Raw genomic sequence first — 18,046 nt, forward strand, 5'->3', positions numbered from 1 at the left:
TGAGTTACAGGACAGCCAGGGATATACAGAAAAAGCCTGTCTTGAAAAACAAAACAAAAAACCAACAAACCAAACAAATGCCAGGTATGGTGGTGCACGCCTTTAACTCAGCACTTGGGAGGCAGAGGCAGGCAGATCACTCTGTGAGTTCAAGGTCAGCCTGGTCTACAAAGATAGTCCAGGTCAGCCAAGGTTAACCTTGAATCAAAAAACAAAAACAAAAACAAAAAACCCAAAAAACAAACAAAAACAAAAAAAAAAAAAAAAAAAAAAAAAAAGAAAGAAAAGAAAAGAAAGAGGGGTTGGAAAGATGGCTCAGTGGTTATGAGCACTAGCCACTCTCCCAGAGGTCATGAGTTCAATTCCCAGCAACAACATGGTGTTTCACAACTGTCTGTAATGGGATCTGATGCCCTCTTCTGGTATTCATGAAGACAGAGCACTCATGTACATAAAAAATTAATAAGTAAATCTTAAAAAAAAAAAAAAAAAAGAAAGAAAGAAAGAAAAAGAAAATAAGCCTGGTCATTGACTATCTGTTAGGGTATGGGATAACCTGAACCAAAGCAGACACAGTATCTTTGACGAGTTCCAAAGGCCTAGCCAGAGGCCCAAACTCCAACTCTGCGTCTAACATGAGGCCTATGTAAGCCAAGTGGGATTCTAGGACTCCCTAAAGGAGGAGAAGCACGGATGGGAGCTCAGAGACCCTACCCAAAATCACAAAGTTTGATGCCACCACCCTTGGCGAGAAGAATGTTTTGCGGTTTCATGTCTCGGTGTAGGATGCGATGGGAATGCAGGTAGTACAGGGCTGACACCAACTGGGCAGCAATGGCCTGAACCTAGGGGTCAGACAAGTGAAAGATAAGGTCAGAGGAAGGAGCCGGCTGAGGCTAGTTTGGTTTTCTGGTCTTTCCTCCTCTTCTAGAACCTCACCATGCACTGTACCCTCCTTGGTTCTTGTTCCCCTTAATTCATCCTTTTATTTGTTCATACATTTGTTCAAGGAAAATCTACTGTATCTCTCGTATTGGTTCCATGATCATGAACAAATTATTCTGTGTTTCCCAGAGTCGGCATCTATAAGGTCACAACAACATAGCACCTACCTCCCAGGGCTATTGTATAGACTAACAGAGTTAAAGCATGTAAAGTCACGTGCAGAATGGTGTCCAGCATGAAGGAAATAGTCTGTGCTTATCAGCTGTTTCAAATAAGGGGAAATCCCTTTTCTCAAGATACACAATCACTCAAGGCAGACAAAACAGGAAGATGGTACTTTTTTTTTTTTGAGACAAGAGTAGCTAAGGATGACCTTGAACAATCCTCCTGCTTCTACCTCAGTGCTGAGAGTACATGTATGTGTCACCAAGTCCAGTTTTATGTGGTCCTGGGAATCCAACCCAGGGCTTAATGCATGCTAGGCAACTGCTCTTCCACCTGAGCTATACAGCTCCAGTTGAAAGTGACTACTTACAAACAGTGATGGGATGTCTGGGGTTGGGGGGGGGCCCTGCTTGCTAAGAGGAGAAGAAAACCCCTGAATGAATATAGTTTTTTCTTTTTCACGTCAGATGGGTAATGTGCCCACGTCGTAACAAGGTTTGATGGGCGGCACATGTCACGCAGAGGCGTGAATACCCAATCATCACGCTTATGAACCAAAAAAAGGATCCTGAATGAATATAGTTAAGACACTCCTCAACCACGTTCCATTGTCAGCCTTTTTGTCCTAATGGTGAACCCCATACACCCACAATGCTTCTCTTACTGCTCCAAAACTACCCTTTCCTCCTTAAGAGAATAATAACAATGACCAATAGCCACAACCTAAACAGTAGCTAGTTATCATTTTGATGAACTAAACCATTAATCCTCAAATGTCCTTACAAGGTAAACTTTATTACTATCTTCATAAGCATAATTTGTCCATAGGGACCCAGCTAGTGAGGGGCAAAGCCAAGATTTGTACTCAGATACTGCGGCTACAGTGTTTGGCTACTTATTCTCACCCAATGCTACCTCTAGACATACCTAGAGTCTTGTACTCTTCTCGAGGGTCTTCAGAAAATGTTTGGTGAGATGGCTTATGAGGTAAAGGCACTTGATGCCAAGACTAATGACCTGAGTTCAATCCCTAGGACCCACGTGGTGGAGAAGAGAACTGACTCTGACTCCTGCAGGTTGTCCTCTCACTTCACATGTGTGTGTGCTCTGGTCTGAATGTATACGCATATACCTCTAAAACACACACACACACACACACACACACACACACACACAGACACACATACACACACACAACTATAATAAAAACATTTTTAAGAAGAGTTGTCAGGGCAGAGAAGATGGCTCAAGCATTTGGACTTGAATTTGGATTCTCAGCATCTATGTTAAAAGCTGGGTAGGATGTGTGCATCTGTAGGCCCGAAGCTTGGGGAGAGGGTAAAGGCAGGAAGATTCCTAGAGCTTGCCAGCCAGCTAGTTCAGCCAATCAATAGTCTTCGGGCTCAATCAGAGATCCAGTTTCAAAAAAATAAGGTGGGGAGCGATTGAAGAAGATGTCTGGACTCTAGATGCATGTACATGTTTGAACACATACACTCATACATATGTACACATACACAGATACATCCTAACAATACACCACACACACTGAGAGAGAGACAGAGAGACAGAGAGACGAGAGAAACAGACACACACACACACACACACACACACACACACACACAAATGAACTCTTGATATCCTCAGCTTGCATCCTAGCTCTTCACCAAGACAGAGATCCAAAGTGTGGGAACATCTGAGCCAGGAAGCATACCTGGTCTTCAGGAAGTTTTCCATCATCTTCCAGAATCTGGAAGAGTTCTCCCTCAGCATAGTCGGTCACCACCACCACCTGTGAGGAGAAGGCGGAGTGGCAGTGACAGAATAGTCACGCACCCTGCTGCTGGGAAATGCCTGGAGTCCTTGGGCAGAGCCAACCCAACACTGCCAAAACATACCTCTTTGTCAGTCTCAAAGCTGTCAAGCATATGCACAATGTTGGGATGCCACAGACCCCGCATGATTTCGATCTCTCTCTGCAGATTCCTCAGCTCTTTCTCTGAGCGCCCCAGTTTGGGGATGAACTTCAAGGCCACCACCTGTCAGTGGTAAAGAGAAGAGTCAAGGCCTGACTACACTGTCGAGACGTGCAAGGAGACCCTCAGACCAGCTGAGCTGCCCAAGATAGTCTCCACCCCATCGAACAGCCTCTAAGCAGTGCAGTATGCTCGAAATGTCCAGTTGCAGGAGCTATCACATGCTGAGATGGGCTTTGGTTTTACAGCTGCTTTGGAATCATTTCTGATCCTGTAAGTAAACCATTACTTATGCTCTTTTAAGTAACTCTAATAAAACTCACTGATGTAACCTCTCCCCCCCCCTCTCTCTCTCTGTATGTGTGTGTGTTTCACTGTCTCTGTTTATATATCTGTGTGTCTCTGTCTGTCAGTCTGTATCTGTCTGTCTGCCTCTCTCTCTCCTCTCTCTCTCCCTGTGTGTGTGTGTCTATATATATATCTGTGTCTCTCTCTCTCTGTTTATATATCTGTGTGTCTCTGTCTGTCTGCCCCCCCCTCACATACACACACACACACAGTGAAAATATTCCAAGCTTCATCTTAGAGCTTCACAATTCAAGACAGCTTGATCAGCTCTTGTATGAATTTGGATGCGTGCTAACCTCCCGCATAACTTTTCCCCTGTGTACTATAGATTTACTCTGGCTTTCCCAACTCATTGCGCGGGGGGGGGGGGGGGGGGGGGGGGGGGGGGGGGGCAGGGAGTATTGCAAAATAGATCCCTTTGATGGATTCTGGGAGAGATTTTTCTGATCTAAGCAAAGGACAAAAGGTGAGATTTGGGGAAAAGAGAAGCACATTTAATCCTCAGACCTCATCAGCCTTCCCCCATTGTACAGTTTGGGGAAACTGAAGCATGGGACGGTTAGGCGGTCCCTAGTTCTAAGGCTAGGATCCGACTCCACTAATCAAATTTCAGAGCCTATAAATCCTAGGAAGCATGCTGGAGTCAGGGCCTAGAAGTACACACCGTGCACCACTTCTGTCCCAAGTTTCTACTGGAGTAAGGGTTACGGAATTCCACTCAAAAGATATCTGTGTTCACTACCTGAGCACTGTATTTTTTTCTGCCTTTATATACTCTCCCAAAAGAGCCTTCTCCAATCATCTCCAAAACGTGGTACTTTTCCATGGCAAGGGTTTCAGGGTTTCTCACAAGGTAGAAAGATGGTGGTGATGAGCTGTAGATCCAAGGTCAGTTCCACACATCTGGGAGGCCTGGCTCAGAACATGGGAGAAAGATACACATTATCAGCTTTGCCTCGTCCTCTTTTTCATAATAACTCCGGCCTCAAAGACACAACCAGAATGGAAAGATGATCAGATCTTAGAAACAGAATGTCTCGAGCCCACCACACAGGCTAGGTGCCCACAGCCCACCAGTGTCCCCTTTCCCCTCTCCACCAAGCATGCTCACACACTCCTTCTATAGTCTCCCAAGTCCCTGACACCTTCAGCTTGGCCAGCACCGCCGCTCTGGAGCCTGTTGCGACCTGAGATCTCCCACCTTGGTCCCAGCCTTGACGCTCCAAGCTCCTCAAACCAAGGGCAGTTGGCCAGGACCTCTAGCTGGGTCCCTCCCAGCTTCCCGCGCTACTGCTTTTCTCCATTCCTCATTGCTGCTCTATTAGTTTCCCACTCTTACCAGTTTTACTCCCTGGAACTGGTCAGAAGTTTAGAGGACAAAGCTCTCAGAGATGTGTGACAGACGCGAACTACCCATTGGTACTTTCTAGGGCATTTATGTCGCTTGGCTAGCAGGTCCTACAAAGGACCTAGAGTTTTCAGTTGCCTAGAAACGGCGCCAGCTTTCTTTTACTCCGCCCCGCCCTAGTTTTCTGGCTCTGACTTCCCAAAAGGTATTTCCGGTTCCGGCCAAGAGCCGGAGAAGACATGGCGGCGTCTGCGTCTACAGCTGCCGGGGAAGAGGACTGGTAACTTTGGGCCATAGGTTTTGCCTGGCTGCCTGGATCTGATGCTGGGAACTAGAAACAGCTTCGGACCGTCCGAATCAGGGGCATGAAGGGTGGATCACGGGGCGAGGGGTGGCAGAGATCCTGACATCCTTTCCTAGGCGAGCTACTGGAACCGGAAAGGAGGGTGGAGGGACGCTGATCTGAGAAAGGACTGGTACACACTATCCTGGCCGGCTGGCTCCACGCCTTATCGATCCAATTGTCCTTTCCTATAGCCCTACCTCTTCCACTTATCCCTGATGAGACTTTCTGGGGCCTGGAGGATGGCTGTTTATCCCACCTACCGCCTCTTGGAACGGACGCCCTTCCTCCTCTTGCCCCTCGTATCCTACCCTTTGGACCAGTCCATTTCTGCCTATGCGTTCTTCAATCTTCGCATATCGCTGACAGCACTAACAACTATTGTCAGAAAAGTCTTATTCTCCACATAAGCTCTCCTGCTTTCTTGAGCATTCTTAATGAATAAAGGAAGCCCAGCCTTTTAAGGTTTTGAACATAAGCTAAAAAATGTTCTTACTTCGTATTTAATTAGCTTGATGTGATGCTAACTAGACCAGCTAGCCAGCTTCTGCGAGTCGGTTTCAGCTGTTTAAAAAAAAAAAAGTGGGTGTGGCATTACCTCATAGAATAGTTGGATCAACGTGGGTTTGTAACGTACATAAGCCTGCTTTTCGTTAATTGCTGATGTATAAGACCTCAAGAGACAAGGTAATCCAAAGGCCATCTGTCTGAGTTGAGGCCTTATACTGTTAGTCTTAGGACAGCCTACTACCGGCCCCCACCCCCACCCCCTCTGTCACCTATGACCTTAACACTCTTCCAGCCTGGATCTTACGTCCAAGACTCAGGTCACCTAAGGTGGGCAAAGCACTGAAGGATGTCTTAACTAAGCCTGCACCTGAGTTTTACATTGGTTCAGGGAGCCCAGCCAGTGGTTTCCCTTTCTAAAGCTGTCTATACTAGTGCTTTTCAATGTTGGGAGGGACTTCTAAGGCTATGAAGGGACAACTGAGCCATGAGAGAATATCAGTGGTTGTAGTGGTCTATGTCAGTCAGAATGTCTTTTTTTTTTTTTTTTTTTTTTTAAGATAATAAGCCTCATTGTTTAAGCTTTCTGCCTAAGGTTAAAAAGAAAGCCGGGCATGGTGGTGCACGCCTTTAATCCCAGCACTCAGGAGGCAGAGGCAGGCAGATCGCTGTGAGTTCAAGGCGCCAGCCTGGTCTACAAAGCAAGTCCAGGACAGCCTAGGCTAACACAGAGAGACCCTGTCTCGAAAAAAAAAACAAAAACAAAAACAAAAGAATGCCAGCAATCACATCCTTCACTGATGGAGGTCACGCCCAGTGACCTTGATGGAGAGGAAAATATAAGACAGTGAATACTGGTTTCTGTCACCTGGGTAGGGCTGTGGACTCAGCCACTCATCTTCAGTGTCATTACTGCTGGTGTTTCTTTGTTTAAATGTGTGCCCTCTGATTGTATCAGAACCATGAACTCTGTCCTAGACATGATGATTAGGGTTAACGAGACACTCAGAGTCATGTGAACTCTCAAGAGTACTCAGACTATGCCCTTCTCTTTTTCCTTTTAAGGGCGGGGTGGGGGGATCACTTAGACAAGATACTATGTCTCAGACACCTGGGAACTTTATATAAAAAGTCATTTTTAAGTCTCATAGTAGCCCTAGTGAGTATGTTGTATTATCTCTAGGTGGTAGACAGTGTAACTCAGGCTTCCACAAATAAGTGACCTGACCACATAGCTTGGTAAGTAGTTTCTGCCTACTATTAGCTACAAGGCCTATGGCTCTTCGAATGCAATATAGCTTTTTTGTTTGTTTGTTTTTTGTTCTTTCGAGACAGGGTTTCTCTGTGTAGCCTTGGCTGCCCTATAGACCCAGTTTGTAGACCAGGCTGGCCTTGAACTCATAGGATCCGCCTGCCTCTGCCTCTGGAGTGCTGGGATTAAAGGTGTGCGCCACTATTACCTAGACCTGTGCAACTTGGTATGTCCTTTGAGGATACGTGGACTGACTAGTGCTTGCAAGGTTATTGGCAATATCCAGAGCACAGGGGTCTGTGCTAAACAGTAGTATGGGTAGGCAGGAGTGGTATCAGTAACCTTCTTAGTAATGAGTGGATGCCATGTACATAGGTCTCAGAGAGCCACTGAAGGATGCTAACTGTAGAAACCGGAGCAGGGAGTCAGGGCCTGGCTCTGAGTGGTCCCATTCCTCCTGTGTTAAGGCTCAGTTGTTGTCTCCTCTCTCTGGGAATCTGTTTTCTCAGGTTGGCTGTATGCTTTCTATCTAAAAATTCTAATCCCCATGCTTTCTTCCTGGCCAATTGAAACTTAAACATTTCTGCCCACATGTGTGTCTGCACGCCAGAGGAGGGCACCAGATCTCATTATAGATGGCTGTGAGCCACCATGTAGTTGCTGGGAATTGAACTCAGGACCTTTGGAAGAACAAGCAGTTGCTCTTAACCTCTGAGCCATCTCTCCAGCCCCACATTTCCATGTTTTAAAGAATAATTTGGCAAGAGAATGTATTCAGGCAAATTGCCTTTTTTTCTTTTTAAGTCAGTCTTCATCAGCTTTGGCAGGCTTCATCAGGGAAAGCTCAATGGTGACTCAGTCTCCCCCTTACTCTCCAGGGTCCTTCCGTCTGAAGTCGAAGTATTAGAGTCTATCTATCTGGATGAACTACAGGTGATGAAAGGAAGTGGCAGGTGCGTATTCAGTTGGGGTGAGCAGGAGTCAATAATGAGAGGATTCTACGCAGAATCTGGTCTTAGGATATTATGAGCCTCGACTCAGAGTTGATATCTGTCATAGAAACACTATTCCTTTAATCCTCCTCCCCGGGGGAAAACAACCAAACAAGTCCAATGTGTATTACCTCTACCTGCTTTACTGTCTCACCCCCCCCTCCTCCCTAGCTTTCAAGCCCCTGCCCAGTCACATCCTGCGTCTCCACTTCATCCACCTGCAGCTCCTCACCCTGGGAGGTCTGTATCACTCTGCACCCTGCCACCGCAGAGGTCCAGGACTCGCAGTTCGTCTGCTTCACTCTGGTACTTCAGGTCCCCGTACAGGTGAGGCTTCCACACAGTGGTGATGGGAGGGAGGGGAGAATCCCTGGAGTGCATCATTTTAATAACTGCTGCTTTTCTGCGCTAGTATCCCCACGAGGTGCCACAGATCTCCATCCGTAATCCCCGAGGACTTTCAGATGAGCAGATCCACAAGTAAGTCAGGGAAAACTCAAAATTCAGCTCTGCCTGCTGAAGAAAGGCTGTTGGTTTAAAATTGGCTTTATTTTTTTTCCCCCCAGGATCTCACAGGCGCTGGACCAGGTGGCCAAGGAGGGACTAGGCACAGCCATGCTCTATGAACTCATTGAGGTAAAATGTGATGGCCTGAGAAAATGTCCTTCCTTTCAGGCTAGAGCACATCTGTAGTCAGTACATTTAGTCCTTGCTTGCACAAGACCTCAATTAGTTTAGAAAGATAACTTCTTTGTTTCAAAAACAAAAAACCTCTCCAAAATGTAGTTGTCGCTTCCCTAAGTTGTTGGTTCTAGCGTCTTGATGCGAAAGTACTTTCCTCTTTTATTTTGTTGTGGGGTTTGTGGTGTTCATTGGTTTTGTTTTGAGACAGGGTCTTGCTATGGGTCAGGCTTGGAACTTGCAGCTATCCTCCTGCCTTAGCTTTTTGTATGCTGGAATTCGAGGCTAGTGAAATCACACCTAGTAACTTTTCCTCTTCAGCTTACTTTTTTTCTTTTCATCTTTTTTTCCTTCTGTACCATTCTTTCTCCATTTGTTTATTTATTTTTGGTCTTTGTTAGGGTTTCTGTTATTGTGATAAAACACCATGACCAAACATAACTTAGGAAAGGGGTTATTTCATCTTACACTTTCAGGAACAGTCCATTACTTGGGGGTGGGGTGAGGTGGTCAGAGCAGTAACTCAAGGCAGGAATTCAAGTAAAACTCAGGAAGAATCTATGAGTGGTTGCTGCTTAAGCTATGAGTGATGCTGCTTACTGGCTTGTTCCTCCTGACTTGCTCAACCTGCTTAAGTCACCCAGGACTACCAGCCCAGGGGTGGCACCACCCACAATGGGCTGAACACTCCTCCATCAACCACTAATTAAGAAAATGCCCCACGGGCTTGCCTTCAGACCATTTTTATGGAGGTATTTTCTCAATTGTTCTTCTCAAATGATTCTAGTTAACTGAGACAGGTTCCCACGCTGTAGCTCTGGTTGGCCTGAAACTCACGAGATCCATCTGCTTCTGTCTCCCAAGTGCTTGGATTAAAGACTTGTGTCCCCATGCCCTGTATTCTCTCTTAAGTTCAGTTTCATTACTTTTACTTGTCTCTATTCTGAGGTTCAAACAACTTTGCATATATTAGACAGGTGCTCTACTACTGAGCAATACCCGTAACGTTTTTAAACTTCTTAATTCTGAGAATGAGTCTCACTAAGTAGACAAGCAGGCCTTGAACTTGTGATCCTCCTGTCCCTGTCTCCTAGGTAGTTGATAGTACAAGCCTGTGTCACCAGTACTGGTTTCAGGCAGTTCCTGTTTTCTTGACACAAGCAACTGAAAGTAGAAAATGGCAGGGATCTTGCCTAGGGGCTGGGGTGAGGGATCTTAGCCATAGAGGAACCCGTGAAGGCTAGCTTGCCATTAGAAAAAGAGAAAGAAGGCTGGATGTGGTGACACACACCTGTACTCCCAACACTCGGGAGGCAGAGGCAGGCTTTATGAGTTTGAGGCCAGCCTGGTCTACAAAGTGAGTCCAGGACAGCCAAGTCTATACAGAGAAACCCTGTCTGGTAAAACCAAAAAGAAAAAGAGAAAGAAGCCGGGCATGGTGGCACACACCTTTAATCCCAGCACTTTGGGAGGCAGAGGCAGGCGATTTCTGTGAGTTCCAGGACAGCCAGGGCTACACAGAGAAACCCTGTCTTGAAAAACAAAAAAGAGACAGAAATTTTTGTTTTTTCTTGTTAGGTAAACAATTCACATGAAATAAAGGCAGAGAAAGCAAACAATGGATAACTTTTCTTATTTGAGGTTAAAATCACTTCTACTTGGTATTCCTTAGGAAAAATATTCAGAGTACAGTGAAGATGGGTGGGATAGCGTTAGGGAGTGCGCATTTGGAGCACTGTGGCACTCCTGGGCCAGACTCCAGTGCCGCTTCTGAAATTCCATAGTGTTAGCTACACAAATACATATTCCATAGGCCAACTTGATGCTTTTTTGTTTCTGTCCACTTGGGTAGTCTGTTTGAACAAATGCATTGCCCCATGGGGGAATTACACTTGAAGAATGTTAAGAAAGGCCTCTGAGTCCCAGCACAGTGGCGTGTGCTAATAATTCTAGCCACCAGGGAGTCTGAAGGAAAAGGATCTCTTGAGCCCAAGAACTTGGGCAACAAAGCAAGACTCAAACAGGGGAAAAAAAAGAAAAAAAGAAAAGAAAAGGAAAAGAAAGAACAGAAAAGAAAAAAGGAAATGGGGTATGTGTTTAGTTTGGATTATTTTGTATTTTTAAGGCAGTCTTGGTGTGTAACCTAGGCTGCCCTCAAAGCAATCCTCCTACCTCAGCTTCCTGGGTGCTGGGATTGAAGCTACTATCTATGAGTGAGTAAAGATGAGTTTGGGGTACTTTTTCTCTCCAGGGTACATTATTTCTATCTCCAGGTATATTAAAGGTGACTTAGTGAGAGGAGAAGTAATTGAGTTAGATTTTGAAACCAGGAAGGTCAAAGGGGGTCGGGGTGGGGGTGCATTACCAGAATAGGAATGTATCCACAGTAGGTAACAAGCTGCCTTGGTGGATGTCACAACCAGCCAGCCAGGCCTGCTAGAAGCGTATGGCATGTGTTCAGTTTCCTGCCTCCACGTTTCAGCAGCATCTTCTCTCCTTTCAGAAAGGGAAGGAAATTCTCACAGACAACAATATCCCCCATGGTCAGTGTGTCATCTGCCTCTATGGTTTCCAGGTAGGTTTCTCTGCGGAGACCTGGGATGAATTTGGACAGACAGGAAGGGGCTAGTGAGTGGGCACTGATGATCCAGGACCCTGCACCTTGTCTCCCTACAGGAAAAGGAGGCCTTCACCAAAACACCCTGTTACCACTATTTCCACTGCCACTGCCTTGCTAGGTACATCCAGCACATGGAGCAAGAGCTGAAGACACAAGGACGGGAACAGGAGCGACACCATGGTGTCAGCAAACAGGTAGACATCAGCAGACCCACTTTCTTGCCTGGCACCCTTAGACTTTCACAGCCATCTCCATTGCTCTGCTGCAGTGGCTTTTCATTTTTAGTTCTAGATACCACTGAGATTAAACCTTCCCGCCCCTCTCCCCCAGCCAGAAAGAAAGGCATCCTTGTGTACACGACACACTGCATGCAGCTTTGCAGCATTTTCAGACCTCTCCTTAGGCAACCTGTTCCTCCTCTGTCCCACCTCACTGCTGAGCAGCTAACGCATGCGCCCTTCAACCCCAGCCTCCCAAAGACTGGGTTGCTTGACAAGAAGCAGGATGTGATTTCTCCTCTTGTTTTAGAAGGCAGTCGGTGTGCAGTGTCCTGTGTGCAGGGAGCCCCTTGTGTATGATCTTGCCTCGCTGAAAGCAGCCCCTGAACCCCAACAACCCATGGTAAGGGATTTCCTTCTGGTCTAAGCCAGGCATCCTCTAAGGAGAGAGAAATGGCATCTTGTCTCTGCTGAAGTCTCCAGAGTTGGGATTGATTTAAAACTACTCTGCCAAGCCACAGCCCCCACCAAGAACCTAAGGCTTCAGAGGCCTAACTCTGAGGAACAAAACCAAGAACTCATGTTGGGGATGTGGCTCGTTTGGTAGTGCACATGCCTAGCACAAACAAAGTCCAAGGTCTGATCTCCTGTAATCCTGGCACTCAGAACGTGGAGGCAGGAGGATAAGCAGTCCAGGGTTATGCTTGGCTGTCACAGACCACTAGTTCAGTCGGGGATAGGTCCTTGGGATTGGGGGTTCTTGGAGCGTCAGTGGACAGAAATAAGGCGAAGTGACACTCAGATAAAGACTTGATCTTGAGTTTTGTCTGTGTGTCACTTCGCCTTATTTCTGTTCACCGACCCTCCAGGAACCCCCAATCCCAAAGACCTATCCCCTACTAAACTAGTAGTCCATTGCCATATGGTGACTCTGAGACCCATCTGGGCTATGTGAAACTCCTGTCCAAACAAACTAAAAACCAGAAAGGAACCTCATGCAGCTCTCTCTCCTAGAACAGTCCTAGAAGAGTTTTGGTTCAAGTCGTCTGTCTTGCTTTGCCATTTTGTTTTGTTTTCTCCTGCCATTCTGTTTCCTTTCTTCCAAGGAGCTGTACCAACCCAGTGCAGAGAGCTTGCGCCAACAGGAAGAGCTCAAGCTGCTGTATCAGAGGCAGCAGGAGAAAGGTGGCATCATCGACCTTGAGGCTGAACGGAACCGGTACTTCATTAGCCTTCAGCAGGTGAGGAAAACGATAGGTTCCCCTCTTGGCCTCAACCTCCAGTGTTCTTAATAACCCGAGGCCCAGGGCCGGACATGGTAGCGCATGCCTTTAATCCCAGCACTCGGGAGGCAGAGGCAGGCAGATCTCTGTGAGTTCAAGGCCATCCTGGTCTACAAAGTGAGTCCAGGACAGAGAAGGCTACACAGAGAAACCCTGTCTATAAATAAATAAATAACCAACCAACCAACCCCTGGCCTTAAGAGTGTGCTTCATCCTGCTAGGAAGGGTACAGATGATGGTGGTGGGCTCATAGTGGAGGGAGGTCTCCCTTGATGCATCTCTCTTCTCTCCAGCCTTCTGCTGCTCTTGAACCTGAGTCAGTTGTAGATGTCTCCAGAGGACTCCAAGCACCCACTGCCCTTTCTGCAGAACAATCTGCTTCCCCAGCTGCCCCATCAGCTCTGCCAACTCCTCTACCCATGGCTACCCAGTATGTGTACGAGAAGACTCTAGGGGCTGGGCCAAATCAACAGAGGCTGGAGGAAACCCAGAGATCCATGCTAGATCCTCCACGACCTGGCCGTGGCTCTTGGCGACAGTATGATCGGAGGCACCCAAAAGGAGGGGAGTGCTGTGCCCCAAAAGGTACCAGTGACATCCACAAACTGCCATCTGAGAAGCCTCTCAAGGAGCCTGTGGACTTAAAGGCAGAACCCCGTAACAAAGGGCTCTCAGGTCTTCCTCAGGAGAAGGGGCCTAGTAGCTGGCAGGGCCCCACAGCTCGCAGGACTCGGGACTGTGCTCGCTGGGAACGCTCCAAAAGCCGTACACCAGGTCCTTCCTACCCCCACCTACCTCGGGGACAGGGCGCATACCGGTCTGGTACTCGCAGGGAGCCCCTGGGCTTGGACTCTGAGGAACGTTCCTAGCAGTACTGTGGGGGGACAGGGAATTGGGGTGGGAGGGAGGCAATAAAGAGGTTTGGCCTTCTTTGCTTAACAGCACCTAGCTTGTGTGATACGATTTTTTTCTAAGTTGCTACTAGATTTGGGTATGGCAGGGGGCTCCCACCTTTGCTCTAAGTCTGTTTACCAATGGCACTAGGGTGAAAAGGGTCTTCCTTCCCTGTCAGTGTGGTCAGTTTTGAAGATGTCAACATTTGGGCAGAATCCTTAGGAAGTACCATAACATATAACTCCCTGTCCGTACCCACATTTACATGTATGCATTGTTGACTGGTTGGTTGTTTTAAGATAAGATCCCAAGTAGCTCAGACTAGCCTCAAGCTTTATATAGCTGAAGAATTCCAGATTTTCCTGTCTCTACCTCCTGAGTGCTAGGCCATTGCTCTCATGGCCAGTGTGTACATGCATTCTACCAACTGAGCTATATCCCACGCTCCTTTGTTGTTTTGAGGGGTGGGGAAAAGTTCTCACTTTGTAGCCCAGGTGGGTCTTAAGCTTTTACTACCTTAGCTTCCCAGGTTCCGGAATTAAAAGTGTGTACCACATGCATCCCTTTAGTCCCAGCACTCAGGAGGCAGAGGCTAGCAGATCTCTGAGTTCAAGACCAGCCTGGTCTACAGAGCAAGTTCCAGGATAGCCAGGGCTACACAGAGAATCTCTTTCTCAAAAACAAAGAAACAGTCTGTGCCATAAAACCAGGCAACAGTATCTCTTACTTGCGTGGCCTTTCATGAAGATATTCTTTCCATTAACACCTAGTCTCTTCTTTGCCTCTCTTAGGCCATGGCCCCATAGTGTGTGTGTGTGTGTGTGTGTGTGTGTGTGTGTGTGTGTGTGTGTGTGTGTGTGTGTGTGTATAACTAGATATCTATAGGGAGATGGAGGCCCCTGCTATGACAACTCCTGGTTTATTCTCAAGTACAAACACAGCAAGGGAGGAGGGAAGTCACAGACCAGACTAATGTGACAGGTGTTTATAGATTTTTTTGAGAGCAGACAGTGGCCTGGAGGGTCACCTCAGAGATTCAACATTGTGAATAGCCCCCATGGGGTCATTTTTATACAGCATGAAGTAGCCTTGGACCTGGGCAGGACTAATCTGGGATGTAGCTTCAAGGACATGTTCTGCAAAGTTCTCCGCCAAAGAAGATGTTTGCCCTGGATAGAACTTCTGGAACATCTGGGCCAGCTGCCAGTGTGAGCAGTAGCCCACATACTCCTTCAGATCTACTCGCCCAGGGCGTATCAGCGCAGGATCCAACCTAAGAGGAAAAGGAAGAGTCAAAGCCAGCTGCCCTGCTGGCACCCATAAGAGACAGTCTCCCCAACCCGACTCCACCCCGGACACAGGGCAGAGCTCTGCCTTCCTTTCTCCTTACCTGTCAATGTGGTTGGTGGTCATGAAGACAATGCGTGCCTCGGTGGAGGCTACCCCGTCCAAAGCATTCAGCAGTCCACTGAAGGTCAGACGCCCTAGACCTTGGTATTTTACAGGGTCTAAAGGGTGACAGAAATGCAGCTCCCTATTTAATCAGCGCCTCTTATTGATGACTGAACAATACCAGTTCCCACTCTTTTTACTTCTCAAATAACTACCTCCCTGGATCAAGAAAATGGCTCTGTGGTAAGGGGAAAAAAGCACTAGCTGCAGAAGCCTGAAGACCTGAGTTTGATCTCAGAATCCAAATAAAACACATGTTGAAGGCAGAGACAGGAGCATGGCAGAACCATCAAGAGAGACGCCGCTTCTGACAGAAGGTGAGAGCTGACTCCCAAAAAGTTGTTCTCTGACCTCCGTGTGCATCTGCCCGCACATGTGCACACTAAGTTAAAAACAAACTCCTCCCCATCCCCAGCATCCTCGCTTACTCTCCACGGCCAAGTCTCGACTGAGAAAAGCAGCATCCACGTCCTCCAGGAGCACCAGGCTCTGCTGCGGGGCTACGCTCAGCAGATGGTTGAGCCGGTCATCTGAGAGGCTGGAGTCTGTGAGACTGAGCAGGCAGATGCTGTGTTCCAGTTCTCCAGCCAGAGCTGTTCTGTGGACAGTGACATGGAAGGAGGGCCGAGGCACCCTGAAGACTTTGGGAGTCTGAGGAGATATGCCTCAGAGGTCCAAGTCGGCTATACCACCCACTTGATGCGTATCTGTGTATCTGTGGATGTCGTTTACCCTGATTCTTGGTTCCCCGGGTTCACTTTTCTTTTCCAACCCTATCAGCCCAATTTTTCTGCAAAGGCTGTTTTTCAGAGTTGAGAGTTTGACTACTCACATAAAACTGCTCTTTCCACAACCAGGGGGCCCATAAAGAAGGTAGCCACGTCTGTAGGGAATGCCTAGGGATATAAGCAGGATAAACAAGACCCAGAATGAATCACATGCTCTGGCCCAGGTACATCCACCCTCAGCTCTGTTCCCTATTGGTGGCTTTGGTATTTTTAAAAAAAAAGGGGGGGGCGGCTGGAGAGATGGCTCAGTGGTTAAGAGCGCCACTTGCTCTTCCAGAGGTCCTGAGTTCAATTCCCAGCAACTGCATGGTGGCTCACAACCATCTATAATGTAATCTGATACCCTCTTCTGCAGATAAAGCACTCATATGCAATAAATAAAATAAATAAATCTTAAAAAAAAAAAAAAAAAAAGGAGCCGGGTATGGTGGTGCACACCTTTAATCCCAGCACTTGGGAGACAGAGGCAGGTGGATCGCTGTGAGTTCGAGGCCAGCCTGGTCTACAAAGCGAGTCTAGGACAGCCAAGGCTACACAGAGAAACCTTGTCTGGAAAAACAAAACAAAACATCCTCATAGATTTCCTTTCCCTTCAACCTGAGCTAGAATTTTCTGTCACCCCATCTGGCTATGGATTAGCCTAGATCCCAGCTGCTGCTTACCTCTGTCAATGTACCACTTGGGGTTATCAATGAACTCCCGGATGTCTTTGACAATTCGGTCAGCCAGACCCTGCTGTAGGACCACAGAACCCAGCGGCCGCCGTCGGCGTGGATAACCAAAGGTACGCCACTCAGAACCCACAGCTGTGTACATCACGGTCTTCCCTTCCTCCTGCTGCAGGGCTAGTGCTCGAGCTGGGAGCAGGGAAATAAGACAGTAAGTCCCCTGATGACAGTTGATGCTTCAGTTAGGTAGAGCTCTGACCTGGTACCCTTCTCCCAAGGACTTGGATCCTTATTCCTCTTCTCCAAGCCAACCCACTCCTGAAAGCCTATCTGTCCCATCTCATACCTTCCTCCAGGATATTGAAGAAAACCTTTCGGTCGGTGCCCAGGGCCGTGAAGGTGACAGATTCCCAAGGAGTGCCTGTTTGCAAGTCTACCATCTGCATGTCTCGATTTCGTTCTACCCGGATCCACTTCCCCTGATACCTACATAAAATTGTCAAGGTGACTCAGTTTCCTTTATTAATTTGCCCTATCCTCTGAGCCCCTCCTAGCTTCTTCCAATCTTACCAAATGAAGTGGTTCCCAGGGCTTGGGATAAATTCAAACTTGGTGGAAATTCGGCCACTTTCATGCTGTAGGTAGGAGGTCTCCACACTGAGGTGCTGGGTGCGGGTGCTGTGTCGGGTTAGCCAGCTAAGCAACCAGGCATAGCTTCTGTCTCTAGCAGGGACTTCCAGGGTGATCATGTAATGACGCCGGAAGGCCACTAGACCCAGTTGGGCTCCTTTCCGGGCCACAGCCAGAGCTGTGCCCACACCTACCAGCCCAAATCCAGCCCCAAAGTACGGATTGTCTTTAAGGGCCAGAACAAAGTCTGTAAATGGCATCTTGAAAGAAAGAAAAAAAAAAAAAAAACCACACACACAGATGCTTACAGGCCCTGAGGCACCGTCAAAAGCCAGGGATGGAGAGCCGCAGCGCTGGAAGAAAGCATAAGACTAGTTTAGAAACTGGACCCAACCACCTTACCCTACTCTTTCCCACAGAAGCAAGCGGACAGGTCGTCAGAACTGTGTGTGTCAGTGTCCTTCTGAGGAGTAGGATGGTGTAGAAATGCCAGGCTCTTCAGTTCATTTTGCTCTATAGATAGGAGACCTTTTTGCCAGAAGACCACGCTTGGAGATTTTTTTTTCTCAACTCCCCAAAAAAGCAATGTTACCAACTTTACATCAGGATACTAGAAAGGCAAGACTTTGGTCCCTGGCAAGAGCTGAGACAGAAAGGGTTCCCATTGGATGGAGTCAGCAAAGGTGATATTTTTTTTCCATTTATCTATCAGTGACCACATATGCTTTACCGGCAGAAATGGCCTTTGAATACGCTTTTCCTTCCACCCAGTTCCTAATGTCCTGCTCAGACCTTTATTACTTCCCACCTAAAATATTTCATGCATGTTACATTTTAGTTCTTGAAGCGGCATTTGAATGAGCCTTCAGCACTTGCTTGTGTCGTCCAGCAACCACAACTGTCACTTTTACTCTAGCAACCTCGGTGACTTGCTCC

At 47.4% G+C, this 18,046-nt stretch overlaps 3 protein-coding genes and 1 non-coding gene across 5 annotated transcripts in view; 1 reads left to right on the forward strand and 3 right to left on the reverse strand.

The window, feature by feature from the left end:
- Positions 1–4,972, reverse strand: part of Stk36 (serine/threonine kinase 36) — a 29,673-nt gene extending 24,701 nt beyond the window's left edge. Inside the window, exons 1-5 of the mRNA XM_051154080.1 lie at positions 4,774–4,972; positions 4,177–4,346; positions 3,009–3,149; positions 2,825–2,902; positions 715–845 (exon numbers count right to left, since the gene is read on the reverse strand). Coding sequence (XP_051010037.1) covers positions 715–845; positions 2,825–2,902; positions 3,009–3,149; positions 4,177–4,260 — 434 coding nt within the window. The 5' untranslated portion in view covers positions 4,261–4,346; positions 4,774–4,972. The remainder of the gene's footprint in view (positions 1–714; positions 846–2,824; positions 2,903–3,008; positions 3,150–4,176; positions 4,347–4,773) is intronic.
- LOC127196740 (small nucleolar RNA U13) lies at positions 1,572–1,677 on the reverse strand. The gene has a single exon (XR_007831514.1). It is a non-coding gene; the product is annotated as a small nucleolar RNA U13 (small nucleolar RNA).
- A 49-nt stretch (positions 4,973–5,021) lies between the features above and the next one.
- On the forward strand, positions 5,022–13,762 carry Rnf25 (ring finger protein 25). Of its 2 annotated transcripts, none has more exons than XM_051154082.1 (10): positions 5,022–5,062; positions 7,763–7,837; positions 8,101–8,203; positions 8,289–8,356; positions 8,443–8,512; positions 11,061–11,132; positions 11,234–11,371; positions 11,706–11,798; positions 12,502–12,636; positions 12,972–13,762. In XM_051154082.1, exons 1-10 carry the CDS (start codon positions 5,022–5,024, stop codon positions 13,545–13,547), a joined length of 1,371 nt encoding a protein of 456 aa, XP_051010039.1. In that variant the 3' UTR covers positions 13,548–13,762. The 2 variants fall into 2 exon arrangements, with proteins under 2 accessions (XP_051010039.1, XP_051010040.1); XM_051154083.1 differs by having other exon boundaries at positions 11,709–11,798.
- Positions 13,763–14,475: 713 nt separating this feature from the next.
- LOC127196415 (mitochondrial chaperone BCS1) lies at positions 14,476–17,397 on the reverse strand. The gene is made up of 7 exons (XM_051154084.1): positions 17,051–17,397; positions 16,827–16,966; positions 16,475–16,669; positions 15,857–15,920; positions 15,453–15,622; positions 14,963–15,080; positions 14,476–14,845 (listed from the first exon to the last, which is right to left on the reverse strand). Exons 1-7 carry the CDS (start codon positions 17,368–17,370, stop codon positions 14,596–14,598), a joined length of 1,257 nt encoding a protein of 418 aa, XP_051010041.1. The 5' UTR covers positions 17,371–17,397; the 3' UTR covers positions 14,476–14,595.
- Between the last annotated feature and the right edge of the window lie 649 nt (positions 17,398–18,046).

The sequence above is a fragment of the Acomys russatus genome, chromosome 12, assembly GCF_903995435.1.
Source record: "Acomys russatus chromosome 12, mAcoRus1.1, whole genome shotgun sequence".
In the NCBI taxonomy this organism is placed as follows: Eukaryota; Metazoa; Chordata; class Mammalia; order Rodentia; family Muridae; genus Acomys; species Acomys russatus.

Coding starts and splice junctions, on each gene's coding strand:
- Rnf25 (XM_051154082.1), top strand. CDS start 5,022: ATGGCGGCGTCTGCGTCTACAGCTGCCGGGGAAGAGGACTG. Junction 7,838..8,100: donor GTGATGAAAGGAAGTGGCAG/GTGCGTATTCAG, acceptor ATCCACCTGCAG/CTCCTCACCCTGGGAGGTCT. Junction 8,513..11,060: donor TGCTCTATGAACTCATTGAG/GTAAAATGTGAT, acceptor CTCTCCTTTCAG/AAAGGGAAGGAAATTCTCAC.
- LOC127196415 (XM_051154084.1), bottom strand. CDS start 17,370: ATGCCATTTACAGACTTTGTTCTGGCCCTTAAAGACAATCCGTACTTT. Junction 16,967..17,050: donor CCTGGGAACCACTTCATTTG/GTAAGATTGGAA, acceptor AATTTTATGTAG/GTATCAGGGGAAGTGGATCC. Junction 16,670..16,826: donor CTTCAATATCCTGGAGGAAG/GTATGAGATGGG, acceptor CCCTGCTCCCAG/CTCGAGCACTAGCCCTGCAG.